This window comes from Chenopodium album, chromosome 7 (genome assembly GCF_948465745.1).
Source record: "Chenopodium album chromosome 7, dcCheAlbu1.1, whole genome shotgun sequence".
Taxonomy (NCBI): domain Eukaryota; kingdom Viridiplantae; phylum Streptophyta; class Magnoliopsida; order Caryophyllales; family Amaranthaceae; genus Chenopodium; species Chenopodium album.
This window is the reverse complement of record NC_137840.1, coordinates 8,147,365-8,166,748: the sequence shown is the minus strand read 5'-3', so window position 1 is coordinate 8,166,748 and position 19,384 is coordinate 8,147,365. Positions and strand designations below refer to the sequence as shown.

Genomic DNA, 19,384 nt, shown 5'->3' with positions numbered 1-19,384 from the left:
CAACTAAAAAATGATTAAATCAACAAAGTTTGACAAAAATTCATGGAATTTAGTAATATAAAGTTTCAATCACTTAACATAATTAAAGATTGAATCTTTAATACTTGGAAGCCTCAAAGAACAATAATTTCACACTTAATGCAATTAGTTTGCAATTATGTGAAAAATAAAACCAAGCATTCAAGCACAAATTACTACCAAGTAATCATGCCTAAAGAGGTTTAAAATTGCATATAAAATATGTATTGAACCAATTACATAAGCACCATAAATATGCAATTAATTTTTAAGGTTAAAAAGACTTAAAATTTTTCGTAAAAACGAAAAAACCCTCGAAAATAGCATTTCTGGCCTTTTTTTTGGCTAAAAACCGATCTCTGGAAGGATAAAACCATTTCTAGAACACATTTTCCACCCAAAATTCACTATTTTTGGGTCAAAATCTGGGTTCTGGGCTGAAGGTAGCTTAAATATGAGGTTAAAATAGATAATACGAGCTACTAATCTAATTAGCAACTTAAACCAGAAAAATTTAGCCATAAAAATCACCTTGAAAAATATTATGACTTTAAAAATAAACGAGCGTGGCTCCGATACCGCTATTGGGGTTTGGTAAATCCAACTTACCGCGAAAACGACCCCGACCCAAAGAACCACTCGCAATTAATAAAACCATAAAGCATAACAAATAAACATAAAAGGATAAAATAAGAATTTACCTTTGACGCGTGCTTCGCCCTCAAAGTCGGGCTCTTATTTGAAATCTTTTAGCCCCGCTCACACGAGAGCCTCCAACGATATCCACCCACAAAGGACGAACACCGACTTTTTAGGTCCGCTACCTTGGAGTTAGCAAGGTCCGACCAAAACCCAATTGTTAATGGAGTTTAAAAGTTTTTGCCAAAATGCAATGCTCTTTTTAACTCCCACTCAAGCATTTTTCTCTAAATCCCAAGATGGGTATTTATAGAGAAAAGTGGGAGTGATAATTTCAACCCCATCAATGTGGGATCATGAAATTCCACAATTTAATTTAAAGCTAAAATAAATTAAATAGGCAAGCAAGTAATAAATCAACAAGTGTCCTTGTTGTATGTAAAGAGAAGTGAGTACCACTTGGAGAGGAGGGGACCATACTTGCTCCCCACTCCTTCCTCTCCTTGTGCCACTTGTCCTCATACAAACACACTCCCTTCAATTCACATGCTTCCCTAATGACTCGGCCCTAGCACCCGGCCCAGCCTAGCCCCGCACACGCGGGCTGCTAGCTGCTGCTTTCTCGGCCCAGCACGCCCACGCACATATGTGCGGGCTGCTGCTGCCGATAGGCGCTGCTAGCAAGCCACACACATGTGCGGGCTGCTAGCAGTAGCGCGCGGCAGCAAGCCATGCAATGCTTGCGGGCTGCTGGCCGTAGTTTGCTAGCAAGCCTCGCACATGGTGCGGGCTGCTAGCTTGCCTAATCCCCTAGTACTCGGGATTCCGATGCTAGGGGTATTTTAGTCATTGTTGATTTTTTAATAATTTTGTCGTCTCGTGTTTTACTATTTTTTAATCGACTTCCGACGCTCGGTTTTGACGCTCTGAGCTCGAATTTCCGACGTCTAAATATTTAACACTCGGGCGACAAATTAATTTCTTTCGAATTAATTCGTCGAGTCGGTTCATATATTTGCTTGGGTGTGACCCGAAGTGTTCGGTCAAGTTTAAGCTGTAATATTAATTATACATTAATATTACTAATCAGAAGCGGCCTCCACCCAGGCATTCCGATCACTTGACCTTACTAAATATATTAGCTTTCTAATAATTCTGAACCCGCTAACAGAATAGTACATTTGTTCGAAGGACACCATTCCTTTTAGCTAGTCCCTCTACTGCACCCATAAGCATGACAACAGTATTGCGTAGTTCATGAACTTCCGTCCTCTCCCAAACTTGACGAGTTTTCCTCGGTATTACTTAAGAAAATTTCTTCTTCACTAGCCATTATTACGATCCTCTTTCTTCTATCAAAGGGTGATATATAAAAAAAAATGTTGTCTTGGTTAAACACTCTTCTCTCCTTAATCAAGCGCTTTAGAAAGGGAAGTTAAGGGTAAGTTTTTCATTTTTAACTCGAGCTCTATTCAACATGCAATATATGGGAAGAGATCATGGAAGAAAGGGGAGAATGATAGGTATGTAAAAATTATGTAGAGAGTGAAAAAATGATATAGATGGGAATATATAGAAAAATTTAGGAATAAAGTGGACCCCAACTCAAATGACGGAAAGAGCGACTCACGCATGAACCTAAGACATGGTTACGGTGTGAAAATAGTATTGTAGACACCCATTTGTGTCTCCCCAAAACCAAACCCAATGATGAGTGCCTTTCACGTTGAATCATAATCGAATGAAGCGAAAGTGTGGAAAGTCTAGTGTTGCGGATAGTTTTAATTTCTTTTCTCTTCTCTCTGTTTTTGAAAACTTATTTTTAGAAAACAGCCAATCCAGTTTGGTTGGTCCATGATATGGGTCCAATAGTAGTATAGTTGGATGGGGCTTGAAAAGAGCTTTCCAACGATATGTTATAAGCCCAATTCCGATGAATATTGAGGAAGTTATGGCCAATTTACTAAACTGGGCCCGTTTTGAGCCTTATATGCGGCCCAATGATCTAGAGGAGGGCCTAATATGATTTATCATTCCTAATGCAGATAGGAATGGTTTTAGTCTTCTAGATTCTTCTAGAAGGTTCTTTTCATTCCTAATTCAATTAGCATTGATAAATTGACTTTTGTTGACTTTTCAGAGTTTTAATCAAAATCAAATAGCATTTTCGAGGGAAAGATAAGATTTTATCCTCTAGTACGACAAACTTATCTGATTTTCGAAAACGCGTTAAAAACAGGCCTAGCGCCTGACTCCAGGCATTGGCGCCTGGAATCAGGCTTGGCGCCTGGTGCTAGCCATTGGCGCCTGGTGCTAGCCATTGGCGCCTGGCGCCAATTAGCTGGTGCTGGCGCCAGCTCTGTTTTGCGTGCGCCAATCTCGTTTTGCGTGCGCCAAGTGCTCTGTTTTGATATTTTATCTTTTGGCTGATTTTCTCTATAAATAACGTATTAAAAACTCTGTTTTCATTCACCAATTCTCACGAATTCTCACCTACAATCAGTTTTCATTCGCAATCATTAATTCTCTAATTCTCTCTTAATCATTCACCAATTCTCATCAAGTTTTCTTGATTATTTATTCATCTCTCTCTTTCTCTTTTCAAACCTTGCTTTTGCATATAAAATTCCGCATTCACAAGATCTAGAAACACCTAGCCATATTCGAAATTGCCTTCGCCCTAGACATGAAAGGTTTAATTTCTGAGGGTTTGGTCCCAAATCTTTATTTCAATTATTTAATTTAATTGTTTGATTATTATTTTCCTTGAAGTTACTAACGTGTGTATTTTGTTGGTACGAGGCATCAAAGTAAGTACTTTAATGGTTTTTATTGATGTTATGATGTAGACATCATGTTTATATTGTTATTTTGATTCCTAGTATCATGTCTAAGGTAATTTTAATATTAAATATGATTGTTACGATGCTTCCTATTTTCTTCCTAATATTTATGATTGTTATTATCATGTTAGGGTTAAAGGTATGATTTTTATTGCTTAGTGACATGCTAGGGTTTGTTATTAATCTTGTTAGTATCATGCCTAGGATCTTGCTATTATTATGCTTTAATATTAACATGATTATGATCATGATTATGATTATAATTGTTATAATTTATGATGATTATGAATATTATTATTGTTATTTTGATGATGATTATTTTATTTATGATTATTATTATTTTGATTATGACTATGATTTTATAATGATGATTATTATTATTGTTATGATTATTATTATGATTATTATAATTCATGATGTTGATTATCATTATGTTGCTTGATATTTAATTTTATTGCTTGATCGCGCCTTTTATGCATGCTTAAAGGGAATTTGTACTTGTAATCACGCTTAATAAGGTAATTAATAATCTTGTTAGGGTTAATGTGATTATAATTTCAAGTGATCGCCAATAATAGATTTATTTGTGCATTAATATTCAACAAACATAGATAAACAGGTTTAGGGTTAATCCTATTGATTGTATGTTAATTAAAAAGCGCACATGAATACGATTAGAATAAAGTAGAGGCCTATTATTAGGGCAGGTTCAATCTCTTTTAGGTTGGATTTGTACCTTCATCCCCGAACCCTTATTTGGTTCTAGACCTTATGGATTTGACGATCTCTTGGATCGTTAAGGGGTGTAACCTTCACCCTGTGAATGGTTTACAAGTTCCTAAAAAAACTTGTGGCGACTCTTTTGCTCTATCTTCTTCCCTTTTGGACGCCACCGTACTTTAGTGTATGATCACAGTGGGGTTCAAGCTAGTGGGATTAAAGCTTGAAATTATTCCCTACAGTTTTTGGCGACTCCACTGGGAGGATTTCTATTTTAATTCCTGAATTTGTTTCGGCAATGATTTAGAATGAGTGGATGAGACTCGAAACGTTCTAAGTATTTCATGTGCGTAATTTTGATTAACATTATTGTCATATGCATAAAAAAGATCTCATTGGAAAGACCATCCGTAATGAGTTAAAAACATAGGATTTTACACAAAGGAAATTTGAGAAATATCTTTCACAACTAGGACCAAAATAACACCGCGCGAAATTGGAAAATTTTATCGAGCACAGAAAGATGCTGAGGAATGTGAGAAGTAGCGTCAGGGGCCAGAGCTTGGCGCCAGCATTTTAGTCGTAGCGCCAGACGCCAGCATTGGCGCCAGGCGCTACAATTAAAATCTGGCGCCAGTCTCTGTTTGCTGGCGCCAATTTCCCCCAATACCGAGCCAGAAATATGCGTTCTAATTTCGACCGGTTTTTCGTATTGTTTGCTCGATCCTACTTCCTGATTGAATTTTTCTCACTTTTCTGAAACCCATATGTGTTCTACATATGGACATAACCCTCTGGGAATTCATGCTCCATCTACCCGATTGAACGCTCCGTGCAACAAAGGGTACATCCGAGATTGTTGAATTCACCAAACCATGGAAGCGAGTTTTTTCTAAAACTCGCGGTGTCCTATCCACTCGCGCCAACCCTTCACGGTTAGGCTTCCGCGCGGTGCATCCGGACAATTAACCATGGACCCTTTATTGACTAAACCATATCCCGAACTTTAGAGAACTAGAGCCATGGTTAGGTTGCAAACTCATTGCATCATATTGTGCCTACTTGACTAATTGTGCATTATTTGTTGTGCATACTCTATGTGATTTTTCCTAACCGTTTGTTTGACTTGTGTTAAGACTAAATAAACTGATTAATGACTAAAGGACTTTGTTTAATTAATTAATTAATTAATTAATTAGAGCTAATAAATATACCCAAAATCGAGTCATAGTTCCTTTAAGTCAATCCGGATTTTTATTCCCGTATACTGCACAAGCGTCAACTTGTTTTGGTCATAGCCGGAGTTCTAGGAAGAGCTACGATTCGTACAACCTATGGATCTGTATCCCCGAGTTTTATCTTTAATTTGGCGTTGGTTTCATCCAAATCAGATTCACAGATAAAAAGTTATGACTAAAATACCATAGTCTGTCAAGTTTAATGCATATACGTGAAGTCTTAACTTAGTCTTTGCTTGAGTCTAGTCACATAGTCTAGCCAAATGGTCATGACACGGGTCTTAACATGTCACCTACACTCACTAGTCTTAGCACACACTTTGAGTACATGTCACCATGACCATGTCTTAGGTTCACGCGTGAGTCGGTTTTTTTCCGTCATTTGAGTTGGGGGGTACATTCTATTCCTAATTCTTCATATCCCTCCATCTCCATCATTCTTCTTCACATTCCATTCCATTTTTCTTCACTTCCTCCATCCATTGCATGTCAAATAAAGCTTGAGTCAAATAATTAACAATGAATATCCCCAAATTCCTTTTACACAGTACTTGGTTGAGGAGAGAAGGGCGATTAATCAAGGACAACCTCTTTATTCAAGTTTCACTTTTCGATAAACCGATTCGTCAAAAGAGGAAGGCTAAAAAGATAATGGCAACTCAAGAGGAAGTCAATGAGCTTAGGAACCAACTAGTTACCATGACTGAAACACTGAAGCTCCTCACCCTCAAGGTCGATGATCCCGTGAAGCAACAACAAATGAACCTCATGCAAGAAAGCTTGAGAAAGCTATCTAGTGACTATAAATTTCAGGGCATGAGTTCACAAGGGGTCTCGCTGGACAAGGAACTTCTTCCGAATAAGTTCAATGCCACTGACATCCCTAAATTCAAGACAACAGATAACCCTTACTTCCATCTAAGAGCTTTCGAAACCATAATGAGTATTAAGAATATCGATAAGAAGGTTTTCCCCTCTCTGTTCTCACTATCTCTTGAAACCGTTTGCCAACAATGGTTCTTCTCCCTTGACAAAGAGAAAACCTCTACCTGGGAATCGATAGTGAACGCTTTCATTGATAAGTACAAGTGCAATATCCAAGTTGAAACCGACCATAGACAACTTGAGATGCTAAGACAAAAAGAGAATGAAGGCTTTACTTCTTTCTTTAATAAATGGAGGGAAACTTCCGCCAAGATGATTGAGGTCCCCACCAAAAAGGAGTCTGTGAGGATGTTTATCAAGAATCTCCAAGAAAAGTATTCAAAGCATCTAAAGTATCAACACAATCTGAATACTTTCAAGGTCGTTTATGACATCGGAATTGAAATCAAAGATGACCTCGCAAAGCAAAAAGCTACTAACAATAGTAAACACGGTGGCTGGAAAGGAAAGAAGAACGACAATCCTTCTTCTTCCGAAAACGCCCACTCTAGTAATAATGTTAGTACCTTTGACCATAATGGTGTCTTAGCCATGGACAATCAAGGATCTAAAAGGAAACCCAGGCGAGAGTTCACACCCATTGGAATGACCTACGATGCTGCTTTCGATCGTCTCTATGATCGAGGATTAATCAAACCTATTGGCCCTACCGAGGATCCAACACCAGAAAATTGATCTTCGAGATGGAATCCAAACTCCTATTGCAAGTATCATCAAGGGCGCGGTCATACTACTGATGAATGCTACAGGTTTCAAAACCTCATTCAAGATCTCATAGAGGTAAATAAGATCCCATTGCCTCTAGCTAGCGAGAAGACTGGATGATGTCGGAGCAAACAACACAAGACAGAGGCGAGCTTCAACGACAAGATTTCATGACCTCTTTTTCTAATTCTTTTTCATTTTTTCCTTTCCCCAATAAGTCTAGCATAGGCACCTTTTCTTTTCCTTTAGATTAATTTTGTAGTTTTTTTTTTCCTTTTCCCTTTTTAATAAAATGAGCATTTATTTCCTTGCATATGATCATCGCATTGCATTGCATTAAAAAAAAAAAAAAATCTATGTCGAATTAAGCACAAGGTATACCAATGATTTAAGGCACCCCTTGTAGCCACATTATATCTCCTTTCACCTTTCAAATATGCAATCCTTTCTTCATAAACCACTTTGAGCCTCGTCTAACGATAGACCTTTCTTTTTTTTAACCTACATCTACCTAACCTTGGGATGGGATGGTGTGCAACTTTTGCAATTCTAAAGAAAGCTTGAGCAAATTCAAAATAATAAAATAGCAAAAATAAGCAAAAATAAATAAATAAAGTGTACAAAAGGGCAAGTGTTCCAATGCCTTTGATATGAAAATGTCTTTGATAAGAACACGTCTCAGATTGCGTCTCTTATCGAGTGCTCGGTACCGTGCCTGAGAAACATGAATGCCAAGTGAGTGATAGACCGCATGATCAGTGATTGCCCACACTTATAAAAATAAAATAGATGCTAAAGCAAAAGATAAAAGAGAGCTAAAAAAGAGTAGAAACTCAAGCATAAAATTATAAAGATTCAAAAGCGGAGTTGCACACCTTGGGGGCTTATCTAGGGTCTTGAGCCTTTATCCCCTCATTCTTTAAACCTTTAGCCTAACCACGTTACAACCCTTAAAAAGACCTTTTTGAGGTATACACACTTGTGCGAGGTTCGGCTAGAGCTACGTTCGGCCTGATTCCTAACGGATACGTAGGCAACCTCACATCGAGGTGCGGCCGTAATAAACATGCATTCATATTTACATTCATAATTAATCATATCAAGAGATATCCTATGCTTATCCCTATTCACTTAGAGCTAGACTTGGGGGCTTGATCCCTACATCATTAGCTTACCTAGCCTAAGAGTCACCATCATTTGACTCTTTTTAACATTTTCTCCACACACTTAGCTCTTGTGGCCTAACTTTAAGTGTCATTATCACACACATCACACATACAAGACCAAATGTATTTCCCTTAGGAACCCTTTGTCATGAAATCATAACGTTGAAGCATGCTTTATCATATCAAAATCACTCATCAATCATAATTGTCATTGCATCACGAAGTATGAAGTGCTTAGCCTCCGTTCCTAAGTTACCCAAATACTTTCATCACTGAGTCAACCATTGAGATAGCCTAGGATGGATTAATCCTTGAACCTTGAGAGATAGTATCAAACAACATTTGACTAAGCTCATTCAACATGCATTCGAAAACTTCGATTCTTTTTTCGCGTCTTTCTTTTTCGGGAGAAAGTCGGTACCCTCCACAGAAATGACGGAAAATTTTTGCTTTTCTGCATTTTCGAGTCGCACGATCACATTACAATGCACACACGAGTCATGTACTCATTGAGTCATGTCGTGTCATATCACTTTGATTTGAGTCTAACACACGTGTCATTTTACTTTGAGTCGAGTCAACCTCGAGTTAGTCAATCATAGTGAGTCAAGTTTATACCTTGAGTCGTGTCAAGTCAATGAGTTGAGTCAATCAACATTAAGCCTTAGGTCAAACCTAAGATGGTTAAATAGATTGGCGAAGTTCTATAGTAAAAAATAAATACAGGTGCAGCAGAACAGGGAAGACACTACTCCAATTCTTGGCGCCAGAGATATTTCAGCAACGATAGAGCTCGAAGCCTCTCAGAAAGGTAATTTCGACCTCATGCATTAATTTCGAGTTCCTTGGTACGCCAGTTAGCCCCTATAAGCAATTTGACATGATTAAGTAGTCAGTTTGATTACAATCACAATAAGTGGTCGACCTGATGAAAGATCGTCTCACTTAGCTTAAGCGCCTAAGCACTAGCTCATTACAAGCACCAACGTATCGGTTTAAAAGCAAGCACTTAAACGACAATATTTCCAAATATGGATTGTCGCGCATTCTTATTAAAGACAAAGTTTTCCAAAAATTGGATTGTCATCCCCAACTGACAATATTTCAAAAAATGGATTGTCGTGCATCTTCTTCAACGACAATTTTTCCAAGATTGGATTGTCATCTCTGGCAAAGTTTCCAAGCGTGGATTGTCGTGCTCCTTCTTTGTTTGGCAAGTTTTTCCAAGTTCGGATTGTCATACATTCATAGATCGCTGGCAAGTTTTCCGAGATTGGATTGTCATACACCCAGTTCCTTATGGCAAAATTTCCCAAAGGATTGTTGTAGGTCTCTATTCATCATAAATTTCGGCAAAGGTTCCTCAACGTGGATTGTCATTCATTTCAGCAAGTGGCAAATTTTCCCGAAGTGGATTGTCGGTCGACTCTTTTTTGCAAATGTTCCAAGACGTGGATTGTCAATTGTGGCAATTTTTCCTAAAAGGATTGTCGCATAAGCGTTGGCAAATTTCCAAGGTGGATTGATTTCAAGAGTTATATTCCAAGATGTGGATTGTCGATCGTAGCAAAGTTCTTATGAAAGATTGTTACTAAGCATTGGCAACTTTTTCCCAAGATTGGATTTTGGCAAATTTTCCGAGGTACGGATTGTCGCTTCATCGTGGCAACATTTCCAAGGATGGATTGTTACGTGGCATTGACAACTTTCCCTAAATCGGATTGTCATACATTACACAAGAGTTGTGTTGGCAGCTATTCCCAAATAAAAGAGGATTGTCGACATACTAGTTCACAAGCAGCAAAGCGCCGACGTACTGGCATAGCAAACATTAAGAAGCAGTGATCTTTTTGAAGACTATCACAGCAGAAATTGGAGTCATATAAAAAAGAAGCTCTTTGTTCAGAGACGCGTGAACATATCAAAAAGAAGCTCTTTGTTCAGAGACGAGTGAACATCGAAACAACAAAGTGGCGTTCCCTAGATTGTGGAGAGTTGTCACAAATAACTGAGGATTGTTTCAAGAGAAGCAATCTTCGATAGTATTCCCTTCGATGTGGAATATTATCAAAGCAGAGGAGGATAGTTTCAGGCGAAGCAATCTTCCAAGTTGGAAGCAGTTACGGGCGTAGCGGTTTTCAAGCGGGATGGTATTCTCTAGCTTGTAGGAGGTCATCAAAACAACAGTAAAGCGGCAGCGAATCGGTTACTTTCGGAGACGTGTGCTCGACGGTGCAAGATATGTGTTTCTGAACTCTTTTATCTGTCTAACTGTAGACACCCAAATGTGTCTCCCCAAAACCAAACCCAGTGATGAGTACCTTTCACGTCGAATCATAATCTAATGAAGTGAAAGTGTGGAAAGTCTAGTGTTGCGGACAGTTTTTAATTTCTTTTCTCTTCTCTCTGTTTTTGAAAACTTATTTTAAGAAAACAGCCAATCCAGTTTGGTTGGTCCATGATATGGGTCCAATAATAGTGTAGTTGGATGGGGCTTGACAAGACCTTTCCAACGATATATTATAAGCACAATTCCGATGAATATTGAGGAAGTTATGGCCAATTTACTAAATTGGGCCCGATTTGGTTTGTATATGCGGCCCAATGATCTAGAGGAGGGCCTATTATTAATTATCATTCCTAAAGCTATTAGGATTGATTATAGTCTTTTAGAATACTCTAGAAGGTTCTTTTGAATCCTAATGGAGTTAGGATTGATAATTATGTTTTAAAGAGTTTGAAATTAAATAAAACTACTCCTTTTAACAATCCTTGTTTTGTACGAAGTGGAATATATTCAGATTTTATTTTCGTGCCTCATAATATTTATCCAAATTTTATATAGTTGGATAGATCTTGAAATTATCTTTCCAATGATATATTATAATATTAAATCCGAGTTATAACGAAAAAGATATGAATGAGACATGAAACTTTATCCAAAACTGACAACCTTCCACTATTTTGGCTATATCTTTTTATATAAAAAATATTTTAATCTGATTCTAATTGGGTTGGAAAGTAGACTTTAAGAGATTTCCAACGACATATTATATGCCTTATTTAGAATTCCGGATCAAAAGATATGATAAAAACAAAAACGCGTGAATTTCTGAAATCAGCACCTGGAACCAAGCCTGGCGCCTGGTGATAGCCATTGGCGCCTGGCGCCAATAAAATGGTACTGGCGCCAACTCTGTTTTAGGTGCACCAATCTTGCTTTACGTGCGCCATGTGCTCTGCTTTGATATTTTATCTTTTTGGCTGATTTTCTCTATAAATAACGTATTAAAAACTCCGTTTTTATTCACCAATTCTCACCAACTCTCATCAAGATTTCCTTGATTATTCTCTCTCTCTCTCTCTCTCTCTCTCTCTTTTCTAAACTTTGTTTTCACATACAAAATTCCGCATTCACAAGATCTAGAAACACCTAGCCATATTCGAAGTTGCCTTCGCCCTAGACGTGAAAGGTTTTAATTTCTGAGGGTTTGGTCCCAAATCTCTCTTTCAATTATTTAATTTAATTATTTTGATTATTATTTTCCTTGAAGTTACTAACGTGTGTATTTTGTTATTAAAAAGAGGTACGAGGCATCAAAGTAAGTACTTTAATGGTTTTAATTGATATTATGATGTAGAAATCATGTTTAAATTGTTATTTTAAAGATTCGATGTTTTTGCTTCCAGTTTTGCACTATTTTTCCAACTATTGTGTATTACGCTACGCACTTATAACGATTGAAAACTACATACTATTCTAGTAATGAGGATCTTATAACAAATGTAAGAATTTGAAGAATTTATCATAACTATATGATCTTAATCTGCTACCCAATTCTCATTAAAAGTTAAATCGGTAAAATAGATAAATAAAATGAGTTAGACCGATAAATTTAATGGTGCATGGAAAGACACATGAATATGGGCTGGAGGAGTTGAACTGTTCAAGTAGTTGTGAAAAACCTTAAATCCAAAATATGAATCTAGAGCTAATACGTACATTTGTTTTGATCGATCCACTTGTAAATCTCTATATGAGTTAATAGAGGAGACTAAGGGTATTCTAGTAATTGTTCTATCGTACGTATTGTCTGAGAGCCAGACATCCATATTAGGGTAAGGGCCTGTTTACATTTACTGAACTAAGTTGAACTGAACTGATTGAAGCTGAACTGAACTAAAATTAAGTAAATGTGAACAGACCCTAAGTCGTATCATTATATTCACAATAGTCTTGCATTATTAGCATAGTACAAGTAACTTGTTATCACTCGTCAACAGATGGCAAAATCATGCGCAAGTGGAAGCAAGAACATTAACCTTTTGACAATAAGAGAATTTACTTTGTTTACAATGACTTTGTCCCTAATTCTTTTTTTATGATGATAGAAAGTGAATGAAGAAAATGAAATTTTAGACAAAATCTTCAATATGAAATTATGAATGAATCTATGCTTATTTAGTTGGGTTTTTTTCCCTTTCTGATTAACTTGCCGTTCAATCATATTAAGAATGAACAATGTTTATAAGTGGTCCTAATAGTTTATGAGGCCATGCATTTATTTATTTTTTTATGAAGAAAAAATGAAAAATACACATGCAAGAAGTTAGAACAAATTTCTCTCAACATCAACTAAAATGATGTATTAGTATATTTGTATAAATGTTTGTTTTAGTTGTTATTTTTATTGAGGCATTTTTTTTTAATGTTATTTAGTATCTCATAATTGACACGCTTTTTTTTTTTCTTTATCATATATTCTTATTCTTTGTTTTTAAAGCTATCTTTATTCATTTTTTATGTCGATCAATGTTGTTGCACAATACATGCTTGAATGAGCAACAACATGGACATAAAAAATATTTTTGTAGGAGGAGGGAGGAGGGGATTAATTTATAGGTCTAGATTTTAATATTATCAATACTGTAAGTCTAGTATACAAATGCAAATGAAAATAGGATACTACACCAGGTGCACCATGTGCATGGTGCATTCGGAAGGCGGCAAGAACATACGTTTGTTTGATAAAGAACATATCGTATTTGATAAATAACATACTTATGTTTGACAAAGAACATACCCATATATGTTTGATAATATGTTCTTTTATACTTACGTTCTTTAACATATGTTGATTAAACATGAATTTTGGGTTTCAATTATATAAAATACGTTCTTTGAATTTGGCTCGTATGTTTTTTGAGGTAATGATTGACGCATAATTTTTTATTATTATTATCATATATCTGTTTTTTTATTATCGTATGTTCTTTGAGTTTGATCAGTGTGTTCTTCGGGTATGAATTATATGTTCTGTACATTATAACTCATGTTCTAATAAACCTATATATGTTATTTTGAAATTTGAAGTTTAATTTGAAAATGAAATCTTGAATTTTTTTTAGTTGAAAATATTTTAGAAGGAGAACTAAAATTAATATGGAAAGTTGATTTTTGGAGAGAGATGACTATTTTTGGGAAATGGAATCTTTGGTAAAGATTTTTTCCGTTAATGTGTAATTTTTCATAAAATTTTAATAAAATTTTTATCACGTTCTTTTTGTAATGTCTTTATGTTCTTTAATAATGCATGTTCATTGTTAAACACAAACATGTTCTTTTTAAATAACTTGCATGTATATTCTTTTTCGAAATATTTTTATTTAACCGAGTGCACCATGCTCATGGTACACCCGGGTGCACAGATCATGCATTAGTATATGTTACAATAAGTGTAGAACTCATGCAAGAAAAATAATCAGGACCAACATATAGAATATTAAGAGCGCTATGGAAGCATTGATCACGATGATAAAGAATAGAATACTAACCTATATGATTTCAAAATTTAAAGTTTTTCTTCGGTTTTTACCCATTCCTTTATTCCTTACCAATTGCTTAGTAATTAGATCCTATACTAACTAATGTATGAGTTCCACTCACCCCTCTATAAATGCAATTCAAAGCATATCTTCTTCGGTCACTACATTAAGGTATACTTATTTTTAACACAATTTTGTATATGTGGCTAGCCACACGTTGTGGCCAACTATCACGGGTTACTTCTTTAGTGTTATAGGGGTTACTTGATCAGTGTCACAAAGGTTACTTCAGTATTATAGGGGTTACCTAGTCAGTATTACAAGGGCTATTGTGTTCTTTTACAAGCGGCCACTGCTAAGCAGCCCTCGTTGAGACTACCAAAGATAATCCTATCTTGGTCTCACTAACTAATAGCAAGGTAAGATAATTCATGAACAAGTTCAATTCAATCTAAGAATTAAACTAATTAACAATCTTAGCATACAAGAATTAAGCAATTAATTAACAACTAAGTAGAAAGAAGATAGAATAGAAGAGTACGAAATAGTTACTAAGAAGCTTCAACTTGAATAATAATGGTGGAATTCTTTTAAAATGATTGATGTTGAAATTTCCAAGCTAAGAATTAAAAGCTACTTAAGAGAATTTTCGAAGGTCTAACATTACAAACTAACAGAAAAGCTCTGAAATCCTTGATACCGTACAATAAGAGATAAAGGGGGTATTTATATCACCCCAAACAAAAAGGACTGAGAAAATGAAGAAAGAGCCCAAAAACAGGCTCTACACGGACGTGCCAAATTTGGCACGGAAGAAAGGTGAAAAAGTAAGTATTGAGCATGTCTGCACGGATAGACGTGCATCCTTGCACAGACGTACCATTTTGTTGCATGACATCTTAGCTTCAGGAGGCTATAACTACTTCTTCGTTTCTTGCCGAAAATAAACATGTGACCAGTTGTTAGAAAGCTATTGAGACAAACTTTAATCTTTTAATTGAATCACTTCAAAAGGTTCAGTAGGATCATAAGTTATGGTTAGTTGAAACAAAGTAATGTGTTGCAAGTCCATCTTTAAAAAAAATCATGGCCCTCTTAAAATAAACGTACATTAATAATGCCGATCCGTGTATCCCCATGATTCGGTGAACTCCCATAATGTATTTTATCAATCAGTTAGCAAAAAAGTACCCTTAACAAGAACTTATCAAGATAAACATGCAATATAAAAGTAATACGAAGTAATATAAAGCAAGCATTCTTTATTCATATAAGCACTAGATGTATGTATCATCCATCTTTCAACATTACAAAACCAAGAGGGCATTACTTGGCATATTATACATGATAATACCTGCATTATACATTATGCAGTTTAATTATTTAATTAAGCAGTCTAAGTGCCCCTTTAGTTTGGCTACGTTGTTAATTAAGTACGTAGACGAGATACATATATGATATATAGATAATGGCGGTCTTTTTATTTAAGACTGTGAGGCCTCGAAGAACTGATCAAAGATAGCACCAACCAAAGACATGTTGTCGACACCGTTCTCAATTTTAGCACTTGCAGCAGCACCGGTTTCGCTGTCCCAGTAGCGAGATACGCTGGCGGATTCATCAAGTTTCTTTTCAATTTCAGGCAGCTCCATTTTCATGAGCTTGGTTAGATATCCAGCTTCCACAAATACCTGCAACAAACAAAAACAGTCATTCGAATTAGGTTACAACAGGTGGATGAGATTTGAACCTGTGACCTTTTTGTCACCCTAACTTTTGATATTGATAAAGTATAAAACATATTCTTGGGCCTCAACCATCAGTTTAACCTATTGGTTGAGTTGGTCCTCTAACATGGTATTGGAGCCTGCGTGACACAAAAGTCACGGGTTCGAATAACATCCGCCCCTCCATCAAAGTAGAATTAATTCGCACCAGGTATGGGTGGACCTGTGTTTCATCCACATTTTAAACCCAAAGGGTCTTTCATGTGAAGGGGTGTGATAGAGTATAAAACATATTTCTGAGCCTCAACCATCAGCTTAAGCTTTTTTGAGTTGGTCCTCTAACAAATATTTTAACAGAACCAAGTTAGCTAAAAGTGAAAATTGAGTATAGTGGTAGTCATTTTAAGGATGATTACTATAGAATTTTCAGGCTAGGGCCTATAATTTATTCTATGATCGCATATTGTGTGGTTAACAACAAACCTTGCTAATTCCATTGTTGACGTGAGTAGGTTTGTCCCAAGCCAAGAGCCATCCAAGCTGAGGAACAGCCTTATCATAGTGACCATATATCACTACACCCTTGGAGCCTACAACCACAGGGAGCTGTCCATCAGAAGCCTTACCCTCGTGCACGAATGCACCTTCTCCCGTAGCCATAGTTTCAGAAGGTCCGGCTATGAAACCTCCTTTCCAGCTATGGGATTTGTTAAGCTTTAAAGCGCGGCCTTGTTGGTTTTTCATGACACCGGAAACCAAGACAAGCTTATCTTGGCCCTCCTTTGCATTCTTGATGTTGTTAGCTTGGACAGACTTCGCCTCCTTCAATGCCTCTTCGATTGCTGCCTTCTCCTTGCCAGATAATTGGTGCACTTGCGACGAAGCCATTGTTACCTTGCTTAACTTGTTGCTGGCCTGAGAGTCAATTCCAAATAGTGCACATTACCAAAGTAACTTAATCCAACAAATAAAGGCAATATGTAACACTTCAATAGTTCAATATATATGCTCCATTTATAAGCCAATTACATATTGCTATATGCATGAATATTGGAAGAAATAAGCACTAGCTTAGCATAAAACATAATCCAATATAGATTGTATTATGAGTATAGTTTATGTAGTTCATTCATGAATATTATTGGAAGAAAAGAGCATTGACGTAGATTGTATTATAACACAAAATCGAAATGTATGTAGCTTATGCATATATGAATATTGAAAGAAATAAACACTATCTATAACATAAAACATGCATATACCTTAAGTTGATCTTGTAATTGATAGAAGTTTATGCTTTGCAATGCAAAGATATCCTTAGTTCAATGGTGTATTTATAGTGGAAATGAGTAAAAGGTTGCGTAAACAAGCATTCATAATGTACTCTTACTATTGACAAAAAGGAATAAAATGAATAAGGTCGAATAGCTTTTTTAACGAAGAATATGATACAATTTTATTGTCATTATTTCTATGATGGGATCATGCGATACTAGATAACAAAAAAGAACAAAAACATTTGTGTGATGCCTTGATTCCTAGTGTCATGTATAGGGTAATTTTAATATTAAATATGATTCCTGCGATGCTTCCTATGTTCTTCCTAATATTTATGATTGTTAGTATCATGTTAGGGCTAAAGATTTGATTTTTATTGCTTAGTGACATGATAGGGTTTGTTATTAATCTTGTTAGTATCATGCCTAGGATCTCGCTATTATTATGCTTTTATATTAACATGAATATGATTATGATTATAATTGGTATAATTTATGATGATTATGAATATTATTATTATGATTATAATTTGATTGTCATGATTATTATTATGTTGCTTGATTATATTTATTTGTTATTGCTTGATCACACTTTTATACATGTTTAAAGGGAATCTATACTTGTAATCCCGCTTAATAAGATAATTAATAATCTTGTTAGGTTTAATATGATTATAATTCAAGTGATCGCCAATAATAGATTTGTTTGTGCATTAAATTCAACCAACATAAATAAACAGGGTTAGGGTTAATCATATTGATTGCATGTTAATCAGAAAGCGCACATGAATACGATCAGAATAAAGTAGAGGCCTATTATTAGGGCAGGTTCAATCTCTTTTAGGTTGGATTTGTACCTTCATCCCCGAACCCTTATTTGGTTCTAGACCTTATGGAGTTGACGATCTCTTGGATTGTTAAGGGGTGTAACCTTCACCCTTTGAATGGTTTACAAGTTCCTAAAAAAACTTGTGGCGACTCTTTTGCTCTATCTTCTTCCCTTTTGGACGCCACCGTACTTTAGTGTATGATAACAGTGGGATTCAAGCTAGTGGGATTAAAGCTTGAAATTATTCCCTACACTAAATAACGCTAATTTGCAGGTATCGGCGTTACAAGAGTGATTTAGGATCGCAGAACGTTCTGAATCATTCTCCGTCCCTATCGCTACTTTGACTTTTGTTTTCGAAATTTGCGTTTCTCCAAACTCAGTCAAAGTGGGGGCTTCTGTAGACACCCATTTGTGTCTCCCTAAAACCAAACCCAATGATGAGTGTCTTTCACGTCGAATCATAATCGAATGAAGCGAAAGTGTGGAAAGTCTAGTGTTGCGGATAGTTTTAATTTCTTTTCTCTTCTCTCTGTTTTAGAAAACTTATTTTTAGAAAACAGCCAATCCAGTTTGGTTGGTCCATGATATGGGTCCAATAGTAGTATAGTTGGATGGGGCTTGAAAAGAGCTTTCCAACGATATGTTATAAGCCCAATTCCGATGAATATTGAGGAAGTTATGTCCAATTTACTAAACTGGGCCCGTTTTGAGCATTATATGCGGCCCAATGATCTAGAGGAGGGCCTAATATGATTTATCATTCCTAATGCAATTAGGAATGGTTTTAGTCTTCTAGATTCTTCTAGAAAGTTCTTTTCATTCCTAATTCAATTAGCATTGATAAATTGACTTTTGTTGACTTTTCAGAGTTTTAATCAAAATCAAATAGCATTTTTGAGGGAAAGATACGATTTTATCCTCCAGTACGGCAAACTTATCTGATTTTCAAAAACGCGTTAAAAACAGGCCTGGCGCCTGGAATCAGGCTTGGCGCCTTGTGCTAGCCATTGGCGCCTGGCGCCAGCTCTGTTTTGCGTGCGCCAATCTCGTTTTGCGTGCGCCAAGTGCTCTGTTTTGATATTTTATCTTTTGGCTGATTTTCTCTATAAATAACGTATTAAAAACTCCGTTTTCATTCACCAATTCTCACGAATTCTCACCTACAATCAGTTTTCATTCGCAATCATTAATTCTCTCATAATCATTCACCAATTCTCATCAAGTTTTCTTGATTATTTATTCATCTCTCTCTTTCTCTTTTCAAACCTTGCTTTTGCATACAAAATTCCGCATTCACAAGATCTAGAAACACCTAGCCATATTCGAAGTTGCCTTCGCCCTAGACGTGAAAGGTTTAATTTATGAGGGTTTGGTCCCAAATCTTTATTTCAATTATTTAATTTAATTGTTTGATTATTATTTTCCTTGAAGTTACTAACGTGTGTATT

The 19,384-nt window shown here is 36.1% G+C and overlaps 1 protein-coding gene across 1 annotated transcript; it reads right to left on the bottom strand.

The window, feature by feature from the left end:
• Positions 1–15,342: 15,342 nt before the first annotated feature.
• Positions 15,343–17,240, bottom strand: LOC145638882 (jasmonate-induced protein homolog). The gene is made up of 3 exons (XM_081689937.1): positions 17,090–17,240; positions 16,311–16,742; positions 15,343–15,791 (listed from the first exon to the last, which is right to left on the bottom strand). Exons 2-3 carry the CDS (start codon positions 16,713–16,715, stop codon positions 15,585–15,587), a joined length of 612 nt encoding a protein of 203 aa, XP_081546063.1. The 5' UTR covers positions 16,716–16,742; positions 17,090–17,240; the 3' UTR covers positions 15,343–15,584.
• Positions 17,241–19,384: the final 2,144 nt, after the last annotated feature.